The sequence below is a fragment of the Microtus oregoni genome, unplaced genomic scaffold (genome assembly GCF_018167655.1).
Source record: "Microtus oregoni isolate MIOR12 unplaced genomic scaffold, Mior012 000008F_ref0000371, whole genome shotgun sequence".
Taxonomy (NCBI): Eukaryota; Metazoa; Chordata; class Mammalia; order Rodentia; family Cricetidae; genus Microtus; species Microtus oregoni.
The window spans coordinates 52,990,619-53,010,387 of record NW_024543067.1 but is presented as its reverse complement, the minus strand read 5'-3'; the positions used below and the strand labels follow the sequence as shown (position 1 = coordinate 53,010,387).

Genomic DNA, 19,769 nt, shown 5'->3' with positions numbered 1-19,769 from the left:
GGCAGCAAACCAGAGAATTAGGGGGAAGGGCGCCGCGCGCCGAGGCCAGAGGTGGTCCAGCAGTGGAATTCTCTTCCTCCCACTCCCAAGTATCCCAGCGTCCTGCGCTCACGTCAGGCCCCGGGGTTTGTAGGGGACTGGAAGCTGGGACGGAGAACTCAACAGCGTCTGCTCTACCAATGCCTCAGTTTCTCTGACAGCTAAGAAAGGAGACAATTCCTGTTATAAATTTAGAGGGAAGAGCAGAGTCTGACAGAGCCTCAGTCCTCGTCTTAGGTACTTGAAGAAGGAAAAGTCTCCCGCCAGATTCAGAGCAACATTTGATGCAAGGGGAGTGGGGCGGGGACTCCAGCTCGCGCGCTGCCCTGCTAGTGGCCATTCTGGTGGAAGTGGGGGTATAGCGGGAGGCGGATTAAGCCCTTAATTACGGTGTGATCCGAGTGGCACCTGCTTTCCGCCCGCCCAGCTCCCAGGGGACTCGGACACTGGGGGGTGGAGAGAAGAACCAGCGAAGAAGGACAGCGCGCGCGGAGGCACGGCCGGTACCCAGGCACGCTTGCAGGACAGCGGCACCGTGGCTGCCACAGCGCGCAGAGGCTGTGGAGGGGCTTACGGCTCCCGGCCCGTGGGTCCCAGACCCAGGGGCTGGGCTCCGAGCCCCCCGCCGGGGACCCACGCGGGCCGCGCCATGCTGCGCTACCTGCTTAAAACACTTCTGCAGATGAACTTGTTCGCCGACTCGCTGGCGTCAGACATCTCCAACTCCAGCGAGCTGCTCTTCGGCTTCAACTCCTCGCTGGCAGCGCTCAACCCTAGCCTGCTGCCGCCTGGAGAGCCCTCTCTCAATGGTGAGACTGCCCGGTGGGGACCTGGGATTTGGGGATTGGGGAGAGAGGGCTGCGTAGAGGGGAAGACTGAAGCGTTCCTTCCCTTAAGTCCAGGACCCCGGGGGCACCTATCAGGGTCTCCTGGGAAGTGTCCCGAAGGTGCATCTGAGTGGGGGTATCTGCCTGTGGTGGAGGGCTTCCGAGTCCCTTTCCGCCCATCTCTCCTACCCACCACACCCACCCCAGGTGAGAGAACCGCGGTTGGTGATGGGCAAATTCCAAACTAAGAAATAGGCAGAAACAGGGACACAGTCGCTAGCGGGTCAGAGCTGAACCGGCCACTAGACGATCCACCCAAGTAGCAGATGTCACTTCAAGGACCTGAAGTTTTCAAAAAAACTCACCCAGGGTGAGAAAGCTCTAATTTTGTAGGTTTTTGCTGCCGAGGGGACGGAGTATGCGATCTTTTCAAGGAAACTTAGAGCTAAGTTTGCATCCCCTATGAGACTCACAGCTGACCCATCCTGGCAGAGCGGCGGCGAGGTCGTTACTGCTAATTACGGTGATTAATAAATAACTTGAGACAGAGCTTACTCCCTGAGCGCCGCAGGCAGCCAGGATATAGGCCTCATTGCGCCCCCTGCTGGCCATACCAGGAACTCTCCCTCTGGGAAGCCTCTGCCAAAGTTAAGGAGTCCAGTCTCAGTCTCTCTCTCTCTCTCTCTCTCTCTCTCTCTCTCTCTCTCTCTCTCTCTCTCTCTCTCCCTCTCTCCCTCTCTCCCTCTCTCCCTCTCTCCCTCTCTCCCTCTCTCCCTCTTTCCCTCCCTCTCCTCTTCCCTTCCCCCCCCCACCGTACTCAGGCGCGGGGGAGGAGCCCCAGAGTCCTATTTGCATGGTCATTAGCTATTCATTACGCGGCTGTCGAGGCATCTCTGGAGACCAGGAATGACAAGGAAGAAATTCCAGGGAAAGGGAGTCCGCAGCTGCGTCTGCAGGAATTAGGGGGACAGGATGGACCAGAAGGGTGTGGTATGTAGGGAAGGAATTTGAAGAGGGTAGGGATTAGGCTGGGATTCCCCAGTCTCGTCACCTTTGAGTCCCAAGCAGTCATGCAGAGTTATTTTCACTGCAGTCCCAGAGTCAAGTTCCACTCAGAGCTCTGCATCAGCATCTCACTCAAGCTAGAAAAGCCAGTGAGAAATGCAGCTAAGATGTTGTTGATAGCCACTAGAAAAACACAGTCATGGAGACTGAAGAATATCTCAGTGATCACAAAAGCAAACTTTGGGCAGCAGCGGACCTACATGTACATGAGAGATGTGTGAAGCTGGGGCGAGGCGGGGTAAATGCTACAGCCTAGGGTCGCATTCAGGTAGAGACTGTAGGAGCCATATTAAAGTGATAGGGAGGAGCTGGTATTCAAAAATGGTAAACTGGTCATACTTATTGATGTACAGTAAACGTATCATACTTACTGGTGTGCTTTGCATCCTTCGTGGGTTTCAGACTCCTACATTACAGGTAAAGAGGTGAAATTCATCGGGTGGTGGTGGCGCATGCCTTTAATCTCAGCACTCGGGAAACAGAGGCAGGTGGATCTCTGTAAGTCTGAGGCCAGCCTGGTCTACAGAGCAAATTCCAGGATTAGCTTCATAGCTACTGAGAAACCCTGTCTCGAAAAACCATTTAAAAAAAAGAAAGGAAGGAAGGAGGGAAGAGAGAGAGAGAGAGAGAGAGAGAGAGAAGAGAAGAGAAGAGAGAAGTGAAATTCAGAGATGCTTAGGTGTTTTTATTTTTTGAGCTCCAGACTAGCCATGTAACCTAGTCAGCCTTTGAACTCCTGATCCAAATGCCTCCACACCCCAAGCACGGGACACCACTGGGCGGAAGTTAAGTAATTTGTCCAAATTTTTACCTCTGAAAGCGTCAGAATCTGAGATTTCAGCTCACAGGATTGCAAAGTCAAAACCTGGGCTCTAGACCAAATGGAGTGTTTCCAAATCAGGACTGGGATGGGACGGAGAAGAGAGACGCGTGAGCAGCAGAGATTCCGTCTGGAAGGCAGAGGACTGAGAATATTATTCTCTTCCATATGTAGGAGAGAAACTGATTTTACCCCAAGCAGTCAAATCAGCTCTATTGGTACAGAGCCTGCAACCGCCATGGCCCAGCTTGCTCTACGCCAGAACTCTTAAAAGGAAGGGCAGGAAACGAAAGCTAATCCCCCACTGGGCTAGGAACCAAGAGGTCCCTAAGGATCCTGGAACAGGGTAGGCGGGGTGGGGGCGAGAGAGAGGCGCAGAACAGATGCGCCCAGCAGTCTCTGGTTATTTAAGGACAGCAGTGTGTGCAAGACTGCAGCGCCCCCTACTGGCAGAACCGGGTTAAAAATCATTTCCAAAAGTCGGACTGAGAGCTTAGTGCCGGGTGTTTAACAATCCTGTGTAGGCGGGAGTGAGGATGGGGACACAAATGGGGGCATGGGAGTGGAGACATTGGGGTGGAGATGACACCTAGATTCTAAACTGAGGTAGAAGATGAACTAGGTTAGGAACGGAGGTCTGTCGGTCAAGAGGGAGGCAGGAATAGTATCGACAGATAAACTGATCCAAGAAAGCGAGGAGGGACGGGCATTTCTTTCCTGTTTTTTAAACTGTGCCTTTCAGGAAAAGCCGCCCCACTCGTATTTTCACTTCCACCACGTTAAATTTCTGCGACGTCACAGTATCCCCGTAAATAAAAACGAGATGATTTAGGGCCTCATGGCATTCAAATTAAGAACCCTTTGTAGTCTTACCTTAATAATCCTTTCCTTGGATGAAGGAGCCAGGACAATCAGCCTTATCCATTTCACCTATGGGGCCGGGGATCGCCCGGAGGTTAAAGCAGTGTCTGCTATGGTACAACGTGCATGGTTGCTCGCTGAGCAAGGCTTACATGTGAACCATAAATGTGAATGAAAACCAAACTGCACAGGCTCCTCACCAAGCCATGGCTCGGTCATCCTACTTAGATAGACTTGTCAGGAAAGGAGGCCGGCGTCTAAAGGAGACCCAGAAAGCCTTGCTGTTCCCGTTTAGATCTGCCTATCTGAGGGCATTTCAGTCCCAGGCAAAGACTCAGGGACGCGGGATGTGAGGTGGCAGGGAAGCGGATGCGGATGGCACTCTAGCAGAGGAGCGTGGGAGATGAGCGAGCCAGAGGGTTCTATTACCCTCCAGAGCCCCTGTCTTCCCCCCCAATTGCCTTGCCTGGGCACTTGAGCCACCTCCTTCTCCAGGGTCAAGAGTTGGGCCGGAGGATGCCATGCCACGCATCGTGGAGCAGCCGCCAGATCTGCTGGTTTCCAGGGGCGAGCCGGCCACGCTGCCCTGTCGCGCTGAAGGCCGGCCTCGACCCAACATCGAGTGGTACAAGAACGGGGCGCGCGTGGCCACGGCCCGGGAGGATCCCCGCGCTCACCGCCTGCTGCTGCCCAGCGGCGCCCTCTTCTTTCCCCGCATCGTGCACGGGCGCCGATCTCGGCCTGACGAGGGTGTCTACACCTGTGTGGCTCGCAACTACCTGGGAGCAGCCGCTAGCAGAAATGCCTCGTTGGAAGTAGCTGGTGAGAGAGTCCGGTCAGCTAATGCTTCTAGAGTCTGGGGCAGGTCGGAAGAGAGTCGGCCTCGAGGGCCCTTCAGCCCACTCAACATCTTCTAAACACAGAGACCTTTGGGTCTCTAAGGCCAAACTCTGACCATGGAGGAGGAAGTGGGATTGACTTGGCATTTCAGAACTCCCAAGTCGACTGTGTCCCATTCTGCTCCGAGACAGTCCTTCCTGTTACATCACACCACCCTGTTTATTCTTCTGACCTTTCTCTGTACGGCTCCTTCTCTTTTTGCAGTCCTCCGTGATGATTTCCGGCAATCGCCTGGGAACGTGGTGGTGGCAGTGGGGGAGCCCGCAGTAATGGAATGTGTGCCCCCTAAGGGCCACCCAGAGCCGTTGGTGACTTGGAAGAAGGGCAATGTAAAACTTAAGGAAGAGGAAGGAAGGATCACCGTGAGTGTGTGTGTGTGTGTGTGTGGGTGTGTGTGTGTGTGGGTGGGTGTGGTGTGTACACATGCCTATGCATGAGTCTGGGACATGTCTTAAAGGAGGAAGTCTTGAGTTTAAGGGTCTTGAGGCCTGGGAAGAATGTCTTGGTATTGTCCAATGGAAGACGGGGGGAACTAAGGTAAGAAAAGTGGAGAGAACTAGACAAGGTAGCACATGCCTCTAATCCCAGCTCTGGGGAGGCAGAGGCAGGCAGACCTCTGAGTTCGAGACCAGTTGGTCTGTGGAGGGAGTTCCAAGACAGCCAGGACTACACAGAGAAAACCTGTCTCAACCCTCCCCCATCCCACTAAAACAAGAGGAGAGAGAAGGCCACAAGGCCCCAGAGAATCCATATCTGACACATGAGTTAGCCTCATTAGTTTTCTTCAGTGGCTTATTATGGGAATCAAATAAATCATATACACACATGTAGACACACATACACACACATTTTCATGGCTGTAAAGGACCCACGCTACCCTTGTATTCTCCAGATACGTGGAGGCAAGCTGATGATGTCACACACATTCAAGAGTGATGCTGGAATGTACATGTGTGTGGCCTCCAACATGGCTGGAGAGCGAGAAAGTGGGGCAGCTGAACTTGTGGTACTGGGTAGGCACTGGGCACTTCAGACGTAGGGGGAGTGGGAAGCCCAGGAAACAAGTAGCTGTGCAGAACCCCTGACAGTTCAATGGCTCCCACTCTGTAGAGCGCCCCTCATTTCTGCGTAAACCAGTAAACCAGGTCGTCCTGGTCGATGCCCCTGTGAATTTCCTGTGTGAGGTGCAGGGAGATCCCCAGCCCAGCCTCCGCTGGCACAAGGATGATGGTGAACTGCCCACTGGCAGGTGAGAAGCCCCTTCCTTATGACAGCGGGGGGACCCAAGGAGCCCCAGATCCTACCTGGCCCTGGCACAGAGAAACGTATTTCCCAGAGCTAGTGGTCCCTGCCCGAACTTATTCCACATAGTGGGTATTATCTTGTGTACCCCTTGAGTCCTGTCTTGCCTTCCTTGACCCCGGTGTTTGTCCTGAGGGAGAGAGAAGGGATTTGTAGCTGTGGCCAACCCGGCTTGGGGTGGGGAGTGGAACAGGTATGAGATCCGGAGTGACCACAGCCTTTGGATTGGCCGAGTGAGTGCCGAAGACGAGGGGACTTACACCTGTGTGGCAGAGAACAGCGTGGGCCGCGTGGAGGCATCTGGCTCTCTCAGTGTTCATGGTGAGGGGTCCTCCTGGGACAGCTTGCAGGGGCAATATGGGGGGTGTTGGGGGAGAATGGAGAAAAGGGGCAGGAGAATCATTTGAGACTTCTGGAGGGAGGGAGACGATGAAGGCCTGCTCTACCAAGCCAGTTTTGGACTTGGTACCACTGAGTCCCTGCTCCTTTTTCTTTCTCTCCTTCCCAGTCCCACCCCAGTTTGTGATTCAGCCCCAGGACCAGATAGTAGGCCCTGGAGAAAATGTGTCTTTCCGATGTGAGACCAAAGGAAACCCCCCACCTGCCATTTTCTGGCAGAAGGAAGGGAGCCAAGTAGGTAACCCTCTCCAAAGTTCTAACCAATTTTTTTTCCTTTCTCTCTCTCTGGATCTTTTTATCCCTTGACTTTCTGTAAACTCCTAAGCTTCCTCTCTCAGAAGAAACTCTTGCTGGTTAGTTGGAGGAGGAAATAAAACGATGGAGATAAAAAGGCCCAGAGCATTTGGACTCTGTGTTGGGACAACACAATGCTATGTTAGAGGATGCAGAGCTGTCCTGAGTGGCAATTTCTGAGCGAATCTCTATGTGCTGATCAATGCTGTCTTGAGTGTAGAAATCCAGCCAGGTTTCCCCTCCCCCAGACCCTCTGGGCCTTGGCTTTTGGACATGAAAACTGCTCTGGAAACCAAGTATTGAAGAAATTAAAGCTGTTTAGAGTAGATTAAGTGCTCTGTCTATTGCTCTACTTTTAGCTCCTTCCAGCAGGGGGAGCTCATAGCCATCTCCTGTCTACCTAGTGAACAAATCCAGATCACACTACCGAAGTTACAGCCTAAGTGATTTTCTCTAAGGGAAGAGATGATATGACACAGGGTCCGAATAGTGAAACTGATTATCCCCACACTAAAGGAAAGCAACAGAATTTTTGTTCCAAATCAATGGGAACCGCTTTTCAACATCTCCAGTTCTTGTGAGGGCTGCATTTTAATTAGGTCCTCATGGGGATGAGAACGGTGATGGTAGGAGGAGGGAGTAGGAGTGTTAATTGGGTTCACGGGCCACGCAAAGATGGGGAACAGACCACCAAAGTCTCATAAACCAGGAACAATTTTATTCCAGGAAAAAGAAAAAAAAATCTTCATGGGCACAAAAACTTATCAGCTAGCTGAGACTACAGCCAGAAATTGGGCTTCTGTAGCTGTGGCAATGGGCTGTTTCCGAACTCCCCTTTTTATAGTAAGAAGCAAGCATTAGGCATGAACTAAAGAATTTTTATAATCTCAAGACAAAACTCAGATATGAATTGTTTTTTTTTTTACAACTTTCCTTAACAGGGTTTTTCAGTTAAACTAGTGTTTGTATTTAGCCCATTGTTTCTCCCTGGCACTTTCTGAGGGTGTTTATCAAAGCTCTACACTCGCCTGATACTGCCAGTTGCTGGCTGTGAGTGGCTAGGGTGGGAGGGTATCTAAAAGCTGACTCTTGGTTTGCAGAGAGACTCTCAGTTTGCAGAGGGCTGATTCAGCCTTGCAGACAGAGCTATGGGTTGTTAATAGTTAATCCTTAAGCTGCTGAGAAAGCTGCTGACAGTCTGCTCTCATTCTCCTAGGCTTACAACTTTATATTTCTTTATTTCTACACTCTTATTTCTGGAACCTACATTTCTATATTCTTATTCTTGGACTCTTCAGGAGGAGGTTAGTCAGAGCCCCTGCCTAGTCTGTTTGTCCTTCCCATGTGTCCATCTAAAGTAAAATGTGAAGCCGGGAAATATTTAACATTTATCACAGTGTTTTATAAAACTCGCATATGATTCCTTCATTTTAGCCACTAAGTTTGAACCCTAAGCTTTGAGAGTCACATTTGGGGAAACTGGGTCCCATAAAGACATAAGGACCAGAAGTTTTATTTTAGTTGTTGTTGATTAGTTGGTTAATTTTTAAATTTTATTTTTCAAGATGTATTTTATGTAGATTGGTGTTTTGCCTGCATGTATGTCTGTGTGAGGGTACCGTGTTCCCTATGTAACATATCCTCTAGAACTAGAGTTGCAGACAGTTGTGAGCTACCATGCAGGTGCTGAAAACTGAATCCCGGTCCTCTAGAAAAGCAGCCAGTGTTCTTACCCACTGAGTCATTTCCCCAGCCCCCAAGTGGTTTGTTTTCAGAGTTAAGGCTGGTCTCTAACTTGTGATTCTCCTGCCTTATCTCAGGGCTTTGTTTCTTAGAGTTTCTTAACCAGTAAGTCACAGAGCTGGGACATGGACCCCAAGATCTTCTAATAAATGTCCATCATTCTTGTGAGTTGACCTAACCAGATTGGCCAGGGTCAGGCCAATGGCGAGAGGCAGAGTGCATTCTAAAACTTTAGGGCTTTTCTCAGCAGAAGCAGGGCTCCCCCAGCAGCCCTTTCCTTATCTTACTTCCTTGCTCTGTCCCAGGTTCTGCTTTTCCCTAGCCAATCACTGCAGCCCATGGGACGCCTCTCAGTCTCTCCAAGAGGCCAGCTGGACATCACTGAAGTACAGATGGGGGATGCTGGCTACTATGTGTGCCAGGCTGTCAGTGTGGCTGGTAGCATCCTGGCCAAGGCCATGTTAGAGATAAGAGGAGGTATGTATCCATGGAGAAAGGGATGGACCGACGGTCTGTAAAGACATTGTTTAAAGAGATCTGTTTCTCTTGGATGATGATCAATGTGTCTAAAAGGAAACTGACATGTTCCTGAGGGATGTCCTTGATGTTTGGAGACTAGCAGCGGAAGGGTCCTAGCAGAGACTAGAAATGAGTACTGAAGTCCTCTTGGGTAGCAAGGAGGGAAGGATGAGATGATGAAACAGATAAGGCAGAAAGACAAAGGGCTGGTTTCATGACCCAAGTTCTTCCTCTCTCAGCTTCCATGGATGGGCTGCCTCCCATCATCCTCCAGGGGCCAGCCAACCTGACGCTGGTACTTGGCTCTTCTGTGTGGCTGCCATGCAGAGTGACTGGAAACCCTCAGCCCAGTGTCCAATGGAAGAAAGATGAGAGGTGGCTGCAGAGGGAAGACTCCCAGTTCAACTTAATGGAAAACGGCACTCTATACATCGCCAGTGTACAGGTGAGTGTCACCCCTAGGGCCCTCATAACCAAGAACAGCTATCTGGTCCACATTCCAACTCTACTAAGTACTAACTAGGCACCTAATCCATTTCTACCTCTCTGCTCTCTCAGACTTCCTAAAGTATCCAGAATCTTCCTCTTCCTTCTGTAACCTGCCTCTCCATCCCTTCATTTTACCTTGTTCCACTCCCAGTGGGCCAGCACTCTACCTTCTCCTACAGGAGATGGACATGGGTTTCTACAGCTGCGTGGCCAAGAGTTCCATAGGGGAGGCCACATGGAATAGCTGGCTTAGGAAGCGAGGTAAGTTCATCCATCAGTCTCCAGACTTGCCCGCAGCTTTCTCCGAATTTGCTTAAAAAAAATAGCCAATGTCTCCCAAGTCAATATCTTCCAAATGTCATAACCACGTTGGTGAGGACGAGGATGGACGGACGTGAGTCTGGGTCAATACACTATGATAGCTCATAACCATTACCACCATCAGAGCGCCACAGCTTCTCTAGGAAGGAGGCAGGTTACACTCCTTTCCCCCTCTGTCTAGCTAATGATAATTTATCACTGCAGAAGATTGGGGAGCATCACCACGTCCTACAACAGAACCCAGTAACCCTCCAGGGCCTCCCTCTCAGCCAGTAGTCACAGAGGTAACCAAAAACAGCATCACTTTGACCTGGAAGCCTAATCCACAGTCTGGGGCCACAGCTACCTCTTATGTGATAGAGGCCTTCAGGTATGAAGACAATTTTATGTGTCTGTGTATGTATGTTTGCAAGTGTACATGCACATACGTGCACATAGAGGTTACAGAATAGTGTCAAGTGACCTCCCCCAAAGTCTGTGAGACAAAGTCTTTCTCTGATCTTGGGGACCACTACGTGGTTAGACAGGTTGATCAGTCGTCTCTGGAGATCTGCCTATCTCTGTCCTCCTCCCCCAACAAATGCTAACATTACAGTTGCATGCTATCACACCTGGATATTAGGTGCATGCATGGGATCCAAACTCAGGTCCTCATGCTTACTCTGTGGGCACTTTACCAACTGAGCCTTCTCTTCAGGCCCATGGAGACAATTTTGAATGCAAATCTCAAGACTTAAAAAGAGGGGATTCTATGTCCTTAGGGTCTTTGTTATCTCTGGAGAATGATTCTCTAGTTCCCTCTCCCAAGGTAGTGGGGTTCCATGGAGAATGAGTGAGATCAAGTGGACAAGTTGGGGGTTCCTGGCTTAGACAGTGCTGTCATTTCATTCCTGTTGTAGCCAAGCAGCTGGCAACACATGGCGGACAGTGGCAGATGGGGTGCAGCTGGAAACACATACTGTCAGTGGTCTGCAACCCAACACTATCTACCTGTTCCTGGTGCGAGCTGTGGGAGCCTGGGGCCTCAGTGAACCCAGCCCTGTCTCTGAGCCTGTCCAAACCCAGGGTAAGGGTAAAGGCCTTATGGGTGTGGGCATTACATGAGTAACATCAAAGAGTACTCCCCCCCTCCCCCCCGCCAGCCAAACCACAGAATGGTGGCCTTTCACAGGATTCCCTTTTGTATACCAGGTCTATACTGATGGCCCAGACTACAACAGGAAGTCATGTTGCTCTATCATAGAGGGCCCAAGAAAGACAAGAGGGAAAGATGAAGGAGTGTGCTAGTCATTCATCTCAGTAGCTCTCTCACCGTTGAGTCTCTTAGCCATATGTAGCACTAAAGATTGTTAAGACTAAAAAGGACTTGGGAGAATCAGGTGCATATTAGAGACAGGGAGTTGAGCTGGAGGTAGTGGCGCATGCACGCTTTTCCTTCCAGCACTTGGGAGGCAGAGGCAGGTGGATCTCTATGAATTCAAGGCCAGCCTGGTCTACAGAGTGAGTCCCAGGACATCTAGGACTATTAGACAGAGAAACCCTGGCTCAAAAAATAAGAAAGAAAGAAAGCTGAAAACAGAATGCACAGAAAAAGCCATTCCCATTACAGATTATCTCTGTAAGATTCCCGTGACCTCGCTGGGCTATGCTGCATTGAAATGAAGGATACAATCTGTGAGCCAGGCAGAGATAGACTGTAAACACAGCCATAGTACTTGGGTCTGGTATCCCCTGCTGACTGGGCTCTTTGGTCAGCAGACAGCCGTCTATCTAGGCCAGTGGAGGACCCATGGAGAGGCCAGCGAGGACTAGCTGAAGTGACCGTGCGAATGCAGGAGCCCATTGTCCTTGGGCCAGGAACGCTGCAGGTGTCCTGGACTGTGCGTATGGCATAGCCATATGGTTAAAGATGGGGAGTTTGATGGGGGACATGAGGGCATCTGAGAAGGGGTGAGGGAGTGCAGGAGCTTAGTGGTTGGGGAAGGCAGGAGTGGAGTAGGGCCTCCCCTGACCCTGGGACACACTTCATCCTGTCTCCTATAGGTGGATGGCCCAGTTCAGCTGGTGCAAGGTTTCCGTGTGTCTTGGAGAATTGCAGGCCTTGACCAGGGAAGCTGGACAGTGCTGGACCTACAGACCCCACACAAGCAAAGCACGGTGCTAAGAGGACTCCCCCCAGGGATGCAGATCCAGATCAAAGTCCAAGTTCGAGGCCAGGAGGGGCTGGGGGCTGAAAGCCCTGTCGTGACCAGCAGCATGCCTGAGGAGGGTAAGGAAGGCTTCAGAGTGATGAATAGAAGGATGTATATAGTGATGTGGAGAAGAGGGGGAGGGGGGAAAGACTCGAACATCAGGTATCTGGGTGGGAAGGGAGGGTGCCTCTCTGTTCCCTCATGGAAGAGCAGGGAGAGTGAAGCTGGGGGCAGCTTGCAATGATTGTCTGTGTCCTTCTTCTTACCATGCTCCACCCTGGGCTAGTCCCCAGTGGCCCCCCTCGGGGAGTGGCTGTGGCCTTGGGGGGTAATGGCAACAGCAGTATCACTGTATCCTGGGAGCCTCCACTTCCCTCCCAGCAAAACGGGGTCATCATTGAATACCAGGTACAAGGTTTGACTGGAGATTGAGTGAGAGGGACGGGAACTGAGGATGTGGGTGCAGGATGTGAGACTTGGGGTCTAAAATTATGATGGAGGGAGCCTAGGGCTGTCATTGGGTTTGGGAAAAAGGAAAAGGGTTCCCAGCATTGTCTCCAGCCAGGGCTGAGTTTCCTCTAACTGGAACCTCAAGTTTCTCCATGGAACTTAAATCCAACTCCTGATAACACTCATATCTGGGTCTCCCTAGATCTGGTGCCTGGGTAACGAAAGTCGCTTCCACCTCAATCGATCTGCAGCAGGCTGGGCACGCTCCATGATGTTCCAGGGACTGCTACCGGGACTGCTCTATCGAACCCTGGTGGCAGCAGCTACCAGCGCTGGCGTGGGTGTGGCCAGTGCCCCAGTGCTGGTGCAGCTGCGTGAGTCCTGTTGTGGGCACGGGAGAGCAGGGGTAGAGAACTTGCGGAGTGGGGTGGGGGTGGGGCTAGAGTGGCAGAGCGTTCCTTTAAATTCAACAGTCGAAACAGTCGAAAGGCAGAGACAGGTGGATCTCTGTGAATTCGAGGCCAGCCTGGTCTTCATAGCGAGCTCCAGGCCAGTCAAGGATACATAGTGAGATCCTGTCTCCAAATAAATAAGTAAAATTAAACAATAAAAAAATTAAAAGTGATAAAAATAATTTTTGGGGGGAAATACTGGGGTAGATGGGCTTACAGGTCCGGAATGACCCCTTCCTAGCCTCTGGGTTTCGGGCTCGTCTCCTTTCATCTTTCTGACCCCCACAGCATCTCCTCCGGAAGCAGAACCCGGCCCCGAGATCAGCGAGGGGTTGGCAGAACGGCTGGCTAGGGTGCTGCGGGAGCCCGCCTTCCTGGCTGGCAGCAGCGCGGTCTGTGGGGCGCTGCTGCTCGGGTTCTGCACGGCCCTCTACCGGCGCCAGAAGCAACGCAAAGAGCTCAGTCACTACACCGGTGAGAGCCACGCCTCCGGGCACCCCGAGCCTGAGTGGGAGGGGACTCACGGGAGGGCGGGGCTTCAAGAGGAGGGGCCACAGGGAAGCACAACTCCCTGGGGTAGGGGGCGCAAAAAGGAGCGGAGAGCAGGTTTGAAAGGGAGGGGCCAGAGGGGAAAGGACCCCAGTTTGTTAGATTTAACACTGGGGCGCAGGCTTTGCTGCTCAACATCAGTAAACGAGAAAGTTTGAGTCGGAGGTGGGCGGGGCCTGACCAGAGACCCCTTAATGGCTAGACTGGCCAGCTCCAAGATCTACTCCTTAATAAAAGCAATCTCTGGAGAGATGACAACAATCTCCAAGGTCAGAGATTTTCAGTTTTGGCTAGATATAGGAATCACTTGTGAAAACTTTAGGGAAAACATGTGAGCATGAAGTCGGATGTGGCACCCGGGAAGCGGGGTTGGCAGAGGCAGGAGGATCAGGAGTTCAAGTAGTGTTCCAGGACAGTCTGGGCTACATAAGATCTGTCTCGAAAGGAAAAAGAGAGAGATAACTGAGTTCCATTCCAAGAAAATAGTATTAAATTGCTTCAATGTGCGACATGAATAGATTTGGGACCAGGACCAAGGAGAGGACAAACAACTGGGGCTCCTAACCACACACCTTATTTCCTTCTTTTTTTTTTTTTTTTTTCCTACGGGTTCCTTTTCGGAAGCCTCCTTTGCCTACACGCCTGCAGGTAAGCAATTCCACTCTCTAGGGTTTGGAACCCCAGTACCAGCTTTTCTCTTACCAGTTTCCCCCTTCATCTTCCCCAGTGTCCTTTCCACACTCAGAGGGTCTTTCTGGAGCCAGTTCCAGGTAATTCTTGTGACCCTTCTTTTTTTTTTTTTTTTTTTTTTTTGGTTTTTTCGAGACAGGGTTTCTCTGTGGTTTTGGAGCCTGTCCTGGACCTAGCTCTTCTAGACCAGGCTGGTCTCGAACTCACAGAGATCCGCCTGCCTCTGCCTCCCGAGTGCTGGGATTAGAGGCGTGCGCCACCACCGCCTGGCTCTTGTGACCCTTCTAATGATAACTGTTTCTCCAGAGAGAGTGCCCCTTCCACTCCAGGCCTGACCACCTCCCTGTGTTCAGCCTCTCCTAGTTCCTATCCCCAACCATCATTTCTGTCCCGTGACTCTTGAGCCTGTCACCTTCTTCCCTCTGCTGGTCTCTTATGGCTCCCCATTCCCAATATTCACCTGCTCCCCTCAGGCCTCCCATGGGCCTTGGCCCTGCTGCCTACCCATGGCTGGCAGACTCCTGGCCCCATCCATCGCGAAGCCCCTCAACGCAGGAACCCCGGGGAGGCTGCTGCCCTAGCAATCCTGACCCAGATGATAGATACTACAATGGTGAGAAGCTCTAATCCCTTAAGGACACACTTACCCCATCCCCCCCAAGACCCAGCCCTCCCCCACTTCTTGCTCTGTCAGCCTCCTAGGGCAAACTGTAGGGATCTGAGGAACCCTGGTCTTCCTGAGGTTGCTTAGTCCTTGGAGGACTGGGGAATGGATCTTGGGCCCACAGGACACAGAGTCATAGGACAGCTATCGAACGTTCATCTTTGCCTTGATTGGACGTGTCAGATTTGGGTTGGGGGAAGGAAGCTGATCCCATGGAATCTCCTGTCTTCCATTATCCTTTGTCCCTACGTTTGTGTGTCTGCCTCCTTCCCTGGGCCTTCCTCTTTCTTCTCCTCAGAAGCAGGAATCTCACTGTATTTGGCTCAGACCGCCCGGGGTGCCAGTGCCCCTGGAGAGGGTCCTGTCTACAGCACCATTGACCCTGTAGGGGAAGAGCTACAAACCTTCCATGGAGGGTTCCCTCAACATTCTTCTGGGGACCCAAGCACCTGGAGCCAGTATGCTCCTCCTGAGTGGAGCGAGGGGGACAGTGGTATGACCTCAATTCTCAGCCTCCCCATTTTAGTCCTCTCCACAATATCCTCCATCCTGTGGCATCTGACCTGTCCCTTCCTCTGACATATTGCCTCATCTCTGGCTCTTTCCTGCATGCTCCTGGTGTGCCCTTATCTCCTCTCCTCAGGAGCCAGGGGAGGCAAGGTGAAGCTTCCGGGCAAACCTGTACAGATGCCCTCTTTGAGCTGGCCAGAAACCTTGCCACCACCTCCCCCTTCCTGTGAACTAAGCTGTCCAGATGGGCCTGAGGAGGAGCTGAAGGGCAGGTAATGATACTGCCAACAGCAGATGTCCCTCGCCTATAGCTAAGCCCAACTTGGAACGTCCTAGAGCAGGCAGTGGGTAAAGATACTGGGGGTCGGTCAGGGAGGGGGAGTGTGAAGCTACTCAGCCCTTCCCTTTCCATCTGTCTTTTCTACCCCAGTTCAGATCCGGAAGAGTGGTGCCCACCAGTGCCTGAGAAAAACCACCTGATTGAGTCCAACTCCAGTGGCGCATGCCTGGTGGCGCCATCCCAAGGGGAAACTCCCTCCCCTACCTCTTCTTATGGGCAGCAGTCCACAGCCACTCTTACCCCTTCACCTCCTGATCCTCCCCAGCCCCCTACTGATATTCCCCATCTCCACCAGATGCCCAGGTAAGGCGGTGTAGAATTCCCTGTATATTATAGATCCTCTCTCTCTCTCTCTCTCTCTCTCTCTCTCTCTCTCTCTCTCTCTCCCATACACACACACACACACACACACACACACACACACACATATATATATATATATATATTCAGTGGATGGATGAGAGGGTGGGTGGGTGGGTGGCTAGGTGAAGAGGGTACAGAGGCCTCATAGCTGTGTTCAAGCGAGAGCCTGATGTGGAGAGGAAGGCAAAGTCTGACAGAACTCTCCCTCATCTTTCAGGCTGTCTCTCCTTGGAGTGGGTCTGCAAACATCCAAGGCATTGCATGCACATATGAATGTCCTTAGGGCTTCCCTAGTAAGGGGCCTTGTGGTGGACAGGTCACGCCTTGACTATTGCATATCAGGCTGAGCATGCAGCGCAGTGCCTGGCACGCAGCAAGCCCTGGGGTTTTATGGGGTGAACAAATGCTGAGACCTTATGTTGTTGCAGGAGGGCGCCCCCTGGGCCGACTTCTCCTCTCAGTGTATCGCAGCCCACTCTGAGTAGCTTCGAGGGGAGGCCTGCTGGCCCCACAGTCTCCTATCACCTCAGCTGCAGCCCTGTGCCTACTCCACCCAGCAGTGCCCCAGGTGAGTCTGTTGACACTCAGTTTGCTCCCAGATCATTGTGCCCCCTCCACACACCAAAGCTTGTTTTCCCTTTCCCTTCAACCCCCTTTCTCAATGTCTTCCCATGCTGGCTCCTCTTTTGTCTCCTAACACTACAGGGAGAACCCGCCAGATGACTGGAGAGATGACACCCCCACTCCATGGACACCGTGCCCGAATCCGGAAGAAAGCCAAGGCTCTTCCTTACAGAAGGGAGCACAGTCCTGGGGGTGAGGGGAGCCCTGGATGTGGGAGATGGTGACAGCCAGTAGAAGGAATGGGCAGGAAAGCAGAAGGAGTGGAGTAGGTGGCACCAGACCTTGGGTCATTTACTTGCCTCCCAGTGTCAGGGATGGGGTAGGAGGTGTGCCGGTGTTAGTAGAAGCGGGAGATTCTGCTGAAAACAGGTTTCTCCCCAGACTTGCCCCCACCACCCTTGCCACCACCAGAGGAAGAAACCAGCTGGCCCTTGGGGCCGAGAGCAGCAGGCAGCACGTCTTCCCTAGAGCGAGAGCGTAGCCACAAGAGGAGAGTGGTACAGGCGGCGCCTTACCACGTCGGGCCCCACCCAGATGGTAAGCCGAGCGCGGGAGGGGGGGGGCAGTGGGAGGACTGGAAGCTCACACAGTCCCGAGGGTCCCCAGCTCACCCGCTACCTTCAGCTGGGTTAATGCAGCTGGTCAACATTGACGTTGGCTCTTGTATCTCACACGCTCTAAGCAAAGTCCTCAGAGTCCCCAAGAGACTCTCTCCAGGACTGAAACCAAGGATGAGGAAAGAGTGGGGTCTGGGTGGTATCCCCACTTCCCTAAGTTCTCTGTGATCTAGTTCCTCACATGTTTCCGAACCCCCTGTCATGTCAAGGTCATGTGTTAGGTTCTGCTTCTCCTTAGCTCTCGACTTGTCAGAGCCTAGCGCCTGCCCCTCAGTCATTACCCAGAGTTGGGAGAATGCACAGGGTGGCCGGTGGATGGAAGTTGACAGTCTGCTTCCCTCCACGGGCACAGCTGCACTTCTGGGTTGTACCACAGAAGAGACCTGGCTCCCATACGGCAGACCGAGCTTCCTGAACCATGGCCAGGGTACCAGCACCTGTTCTACTGCTGGCAGTAATTCTTCCAGGGGTTCCAACAGCTCTCGAGGGTCTCGGGGCTCTCGGGGCCCTGGACGCAGCCGGAGCCGGAGCCAGAGCCAGAGGCCAGGACAGAAACGTCGAGAGGTGGGAACCAGGGATCCTAAAGAAACCGGAGTAGAGGGCTGGGAGAATAGGCCAAAGGGAAACAGGCAAGTGGTGAAGGACTTGCCGAGGAGATGGAAGAGAGAGGGCCCAGAGGCGGTTGTAAGAGAAAGATCCCTGAGAAGAAATGGGTAAGGGCAGAATGACGCGCAAGGGTGAAGCCTGGATATGCCATAGAAGTGGATTAGTGGAAAGACTGATCCCTTCTTACGTGTGGCCTGCCACAAAATAGCACTGCTCCCCCTCCATAGGAACCAAGATGACCCTTCATGAAGCATGAACTTATTGAAAGTTCCACAGGGAGAGGGTGAGCACACCTTCCCTGGTCAACAGACATGAGCCAAGAGGAGCAAGGATGGGGCTGGCTGCCTTTCCTCCCAGCAATGATGCTTGAGACTCACTGGAGCCCACTGTCCTCAACAGCTTTAGTTGTCTCGGGAGCCGGAGAATTAGCTCCTTCCTTTCCATCTTTTTTCTCACTGAGATATGTTTGCATAAAACCAAAAAAAAAAAAAAAAAGAAAGGAAAAAAAAGATGTCTAATCTGAGCCCTGAGCCCTGGGCCCTCTGTTTTGTCAGTATTGTGAGCAGAGCGGGCTGGGAGGTCTGTAGATCAAATCACAGTGGTTGCTTCTGCATCCTCTTGAGCTTCTGTCAAATCACAAGATGAGGACAGATGATAAATGACACCAGCCTGGCCTGCTTCCCAGAGGAACCGAAGCCACCATCCACCAGTGTGTTAGCCCACTATTCACTGACATACAAACAGCTTAAGGGAGGAGAAGTTTCTCTGGGCTCAGCTTTTTAGGGCTGAGCCCCTGGTTGGCTGAATTTTGGTTTCGTGGCTGTGGTAAGGCAGAGCATCTTGGTGAAGCCGAGCTGCTCACCTCCTGACAACCAGGAAGCAGAAAGAAGCACACAAGAAGCAGTCAAGACATGTCTTTTTCAAAGACATGATCACGGTGACTTCCTCCAGTCATTCCATACCTCTTAGCTGCCCCCAGATTAGTGGTCCTCAACCTGCCTAACAATGCAACCCTTTAATGCAGTTCCTTATGTTGTGGTGACCCCCAACCATAAAATTATTTTCATTGCTTTTTCTTAACTGTAATTTTGCTACTGTTATTAATCATAATGTAAATCTCTGGTATGCAGGATGATCTAGAGTTGTTTGATCCCTCCCCAAAGAGATCTCAGCCCACAGGTTGAGAACCCCTGCCATAGATGAAGTCAGTGCCTTTGCGATCGAGTCGTCTCTCAGTAGTGATACCAGCTAGGGTACAGTCCTTCACAATATAGGTCTATTGGAGGGACAGTTTTTCTAAACCACAATGCCCTGTTACAACTATAGGAATATTCCAATAACCAACACATAGATCATTGTCACACCTTCAGAGAACTAGGCCAAGTTCTTCGGTGCCCTCCTCCAGGGCCTGTCGGCTCTTCTATAAGAGAACACTTGCCTCACAATCAATACAAGTTTTTGGTTTTTTGTTTTGTTCCAAAGAGAGCCAGTTTGGTTGTATTTGCCTGTAATCCCTTACTGGAGAGGCAAAAGCAGGAAGATTAGGAGTTCAAGGCTAGTCTCAGCTATATAGCAAGTCTGAGGTCAGCCTGGACTGCATGAAACCTTGTCTCCAACAACAACAACAACAACAACAACAACAACAAACAACAACGGGAGTGTATGAGTGAAATCCCAGTCACAAAGAAAGGCGCTTTCTGCGCGGCCCCAGGCTCCTTCACAGAACCTGCAAACGGTGCCTCTTGATGACACCGGATCTAGAGTTTGTCTGTCATAGACTTATGCCGCGGCCACCGTCACTTTCACCCCACAGCTCACCCACGTGCTGGCTGCTTGAAGTCTTCCTTGCTTCCTGCCTGCTTCATCCTTAGTTTTCGAAATAGCTTGGATCTCCAGGGTCACGACCTGGCCCTCCTCTTCTACCTAAACGTTTGTGTGGGCAAATCCCATTTTCCTGTCAGTTTGGCAAACATTGTTGGGGGTAGTTTCAAGAGGAATTTTCAAAATCTAAAACAGCAAAAATCAGACTTATATCGGGAATACTCGTTGCTCTTTCAGGACCGTGCAATCTAGTCAGGATGGTTCACCGAGCACAGCTCACAAATCGGTCTCCCTGGTCACACCTGTGAGCAT

At 51.7% G+C, this 19,769-nt stretch overlaps 1 protein-coding gene across 6 annotated transcripts; it reads left to right on the top strand.

The window, feature by feature from the left end:
- Positions 1–407: 407 nt before the first annotated feature.
- On the top strand, positions 408–18,135 carry Robo3 (roundabout guidance receptor 3). Of its 6 annotated transcripts, none has more exons than XM_041656690.1 (29): positions 831–848; positions 1,688–1,856; positions 4,108–4,434; positions 4,717–4,874; positions 5,405–5,525; positions 5,623–5,761; positions 6,008–6,135; positions 6,323–6,447; positions 8,556–8,727; positions 9,009–9,214; positions 9,438–9,519; positions 9,784–9,949; positions 10,479–10,645; positions 11,338–11,447; positions 11,623–11,848; positions 12,058–12,179; positions 12,424–12,595; positions 12,962–13,147; positions 13,847–13,870; positions 13,950–13,992; positions 14,386–14,525; positions 14,875–15,069; positions 15,220–15,358; positions 15,517–15,729; positions 16,218–16,357; positions 16,495–16,605; positions 16,795–16,950; positions 17,383–17,594; positions 17,864–18,135. In XM_041656690.1, exons 1-29 carry the CDS (start codon positions 846–848, stop codon positions 17,873–17,875), a joined length of 4,164 nt encoding a protein of 1,387 aa, XP_041512624.1. In that variant the 5' UTR covers positions 831–845; the 3' UTR covers positions 17,876–18,135. The 6 variants fall into 6 exon arrangements, with proteins under 6 accessions (XP_041512623.1, XP_041512624.1, XP_041512622.1 ...); XM_041656688.1 differs by having other exon boundaries at positions 11,338–11,459; XM_041656689.1 differs by lacking the exon at positions 1,688–1,856 and having other exon boundaries at positions 408–848; positions 11,338–11,459.
- The last annotated feature ends 1,634 nt before the right edge of the window (positions 18,136–19,769 follow it).